The sequence below is a fragment of the Numida meleagris genome, unplaced genomic scaffold (genome assembly GCF_002078875.1).
Source record: "Numida meleagris isolate 19003 breed g44 Domestic line unplaced genomic scaffold, NumMel1.0 unplaced_Scaffold605, whole genome shotgun sequence".
NCBI classification, from domain to species: Eukaryota; Metazoa; Chordata; class Aves; order Galliformes; family Numididae; genus Numida; species Numida meleagris.
In genome coordinates this window covers 7,150-9,891 of record NW_018364820.1, presented here as the reverse complement: position 1 = coordinate 9,891, position 2,742 = coordinate 7,150, and the positions used below count along the sequence as shown (strand labels likewise).

The following is a 2,742-nucleotide window of genomic DNA, read 5'->3' as shown; positions in this document are numbered from 1 at the left end:
CTGCCCCATAGCTGCCCCATAGCTGCCCCATAGCTGCCTCACAGCTGCCTCAAAGCTGCCCCACACCTGCCCCATGGATGCCCCATAGCCATCTCATAGATGCCCCATAGCTGCCCCGTGGATGCCCCATAGCTGCCTCATAGCCACCCCACAGATGCCCCATATATGACCCACACCTGCCCCACACCTGCCCCATGGATGCCCCATAGCTGCCCCACACCTGCCCCATAGCTGCCCCATAACTGCCTCACAGCTGCCCCACACCTGCCCCATAGCTGCCCCTTAGCCACCTCATAGCTGCCCCACACCTGCCCCATGAATGCCCCATAGCTGACCCACACCTGCCCCTTAGCCACCCCATAGCCGCCCCATAGCTGCCCCATAGCTGCCCCATAGCTGCCCTGTAGCCACCCCATAGATGCCCCATAGATGACCCATAGATGCCCCATAACTGCCTCACACCTGCCCCATAGCTGCCCCACACCTGCCCCATGGATGCCCCATAGCTGCCCCTTAGCCACCTCATAGCTGCCCCATAACTGCCTCACAGCTGCCCCATAGCTGCCCCATGGATGCCCCATAGCTGCCCCATAGATGCCCCATAGATGCCCCATAGCTTCCCCATAGATGCCCCATAGCTGCCTCGTAGCCGCCCCATAGATGCCCCATGGCTGCCCCATAGCTGCCCCATAACTGCCTCATAGCTGCCCCATAGCCACCCCATAGATGTCCCATAGCTGCCCCATAGCCACCCCATAGATGCCCCATAGCTGCCGCATGGCTCCATATCTCACCCTTAGCCCCATAACTGAGCCATAGCCCCATAGCTTACTCCTAGCCCCATAGCTGACCCCTGCAGATCCCCGCCCCATAGCCAACCCCCTAGCCCCATAGCAAATCTTCTGCCCATAGCAGACCCCCACCCCATAGCTGACCCCTGCCCCATAGCAGACCCCTAGCCCCAGGGAGGACCCCGCCCCATAGCTGACGCCTGCCCCATAGCCGACCCCCTAGCCCCATAGCTGACCTCCTAGCCCCATAGAGGAACTCTGCCCCATAGCCGACCCCCTAGCCCCATAGCTGATCCCCTAGCCCCATAGCAGACCCCTGCCCCATAGCNCCCCACGTCCCCCCACGTCCCCAAGGTTGTCCCCAAGCCCACCTGTGCAAGAAGGCCACCAAGACGCCCAGGAGGCTGTGGGCCATCTCCATCCCAAATTCGGGGGTGATCTGGGGGGCTCGGTCCACGTGCGCCCGCAGCAGCTGGGGGACAATGGGGACAGTGGGGACAATGGGGACACGGCCACCCGTGGGGACAATGGGGACGGCGGTGGGGACACGGTGACGCCATACCCCGGTGACGCGGGTGGCCAACCCCCCCTGCAGGTCCTCGCTGGTCACCTCCTCCGCCCACGTGTCCTCACTGAGCTGCAGCTCCTGGGCCACCGCCACCTCCACCTTCGCCTGGGGACAATGGGGACAGCAGGGACAATGGGGACAGTGGGGACATTGGGGGTAGTGGGGACAGTGGGGACATTGGGGACATTGGGGACAATGGGGATAGTGGGGACAATGGGGACAGTGGGGACATTGGGGACAGCGGGGACAATGGGGACAGCAGGGACAATGGGGACAGTGGGGACATTGGGGGTAGTGGGGACATTGGGGACAATGGGGACAGTGGGGACATTGGGGACAATGGGGACAATGGGGATAGTGGGGACAATGGGGACAATGGAGACAATGGGGATAGTGGGGACAATGGGGACATAGGGGACAATGGGGACAGTGGGGACAGTGGGGACAATGGGGATAGTGGGGACAATGGGGACAGTGGGGACAATGGGGTCAATGGGGACAGTGGGGACAATGGGGACAGTGGGACATTGGGGACATAGGGGACAGTGGGGACAATGGGGACAATGGGTACAGTGGGGACATTGGGGACAATGGGGATATTGGGGACAATGGGGACAGCAGGGACAATGGGGACAGTGGGGACAGTGCGGGTAGTGGGGACAGCGGGGACATTGGGGACAATGGTGATAGTGAGGACAATGGGGACAGTGGGGACAGTGGGGACAATGGGGACAATGGGGACAGTGGGGACATTGGGGACACTGGGGACAATGGGGTCAATGGGGACAGTGGGGACATTGGGGACATTCAGGATAGTGGGGTCAATGGGGACAATGGGGTCAACGGGGCCTTCGGGGACATTGTGGGGACAATAGGGACAATGGGGACAATGGGAATAGTGAGGGCAGTGGGATGGGGACTTGGGGATGGGACCCCCCCCCCACCTGAATACCCACCATGTCCCCACCCCAGTACTATCCCAGTGCCACCAGTCCCATCCCAGTGCCACCCCAGTACCCATCATGTTCGCATCCCAGTGCCATCCCAGTGCAATCCCAGTGCCACCCCAATACCCATCATGTCCCCATCCCAGTGTCACCCCAGTGCCATCCCAGTGTCATCCCAGTGCCACCCCAATACCCATCATGTTCCCATCCCAGTGCCCCCCCAGTACCTATCATGTGCTCACCCCAGTACTATCCCAGTGCTATCCCAGTGCCACCCCAGTACCCACCATGTCCCCACCCCAGCGCCGCTCCAGTGCCATCCCAGTGCCATCCCATTACCCATCATGTGCCCACCCCAGTACTATCCCGGTGCCACCCCAGTGCCATCCCAGTGCCACCCCAATACCCATCATGTCCCCATCCCAGTGCCACCCCA

At 61.8% G+C, this 2,742-nt stretch overlaps 1 protein-coding gene across 1 annotated transcript in view; it reads right to left on the bottom strand.

Moving 5' to 3' along the window:
* The window catches only part of LOC110391894 (exocyst complex component 3-like protein 2), a 9,115-nt gene extending 7,580 nt beyond the window's left edge, over positions 1-1,535 (bottom strand). Inside the window, exons 1-2 of the mRNA XM_021383854.1 lie at positions 1,354-1,535; positions 1,163-1,263 (exon numbers count right to left, since the gene is read on the bottom strand). Of these exons, the coding sequence (XP_021239529.1) occupies positions 1,163-1,212 (50 nt within the window). The 5' untranslated portion in view covers positions 1,213-1,263; positions 1,354-1,535. The remainder of the gene's footprint in view (positions 1-1,162; positions 1,264-1,353) is intronic.
* Positions 1,536-2,742: the final 1,207 nt, after the last annotated feature.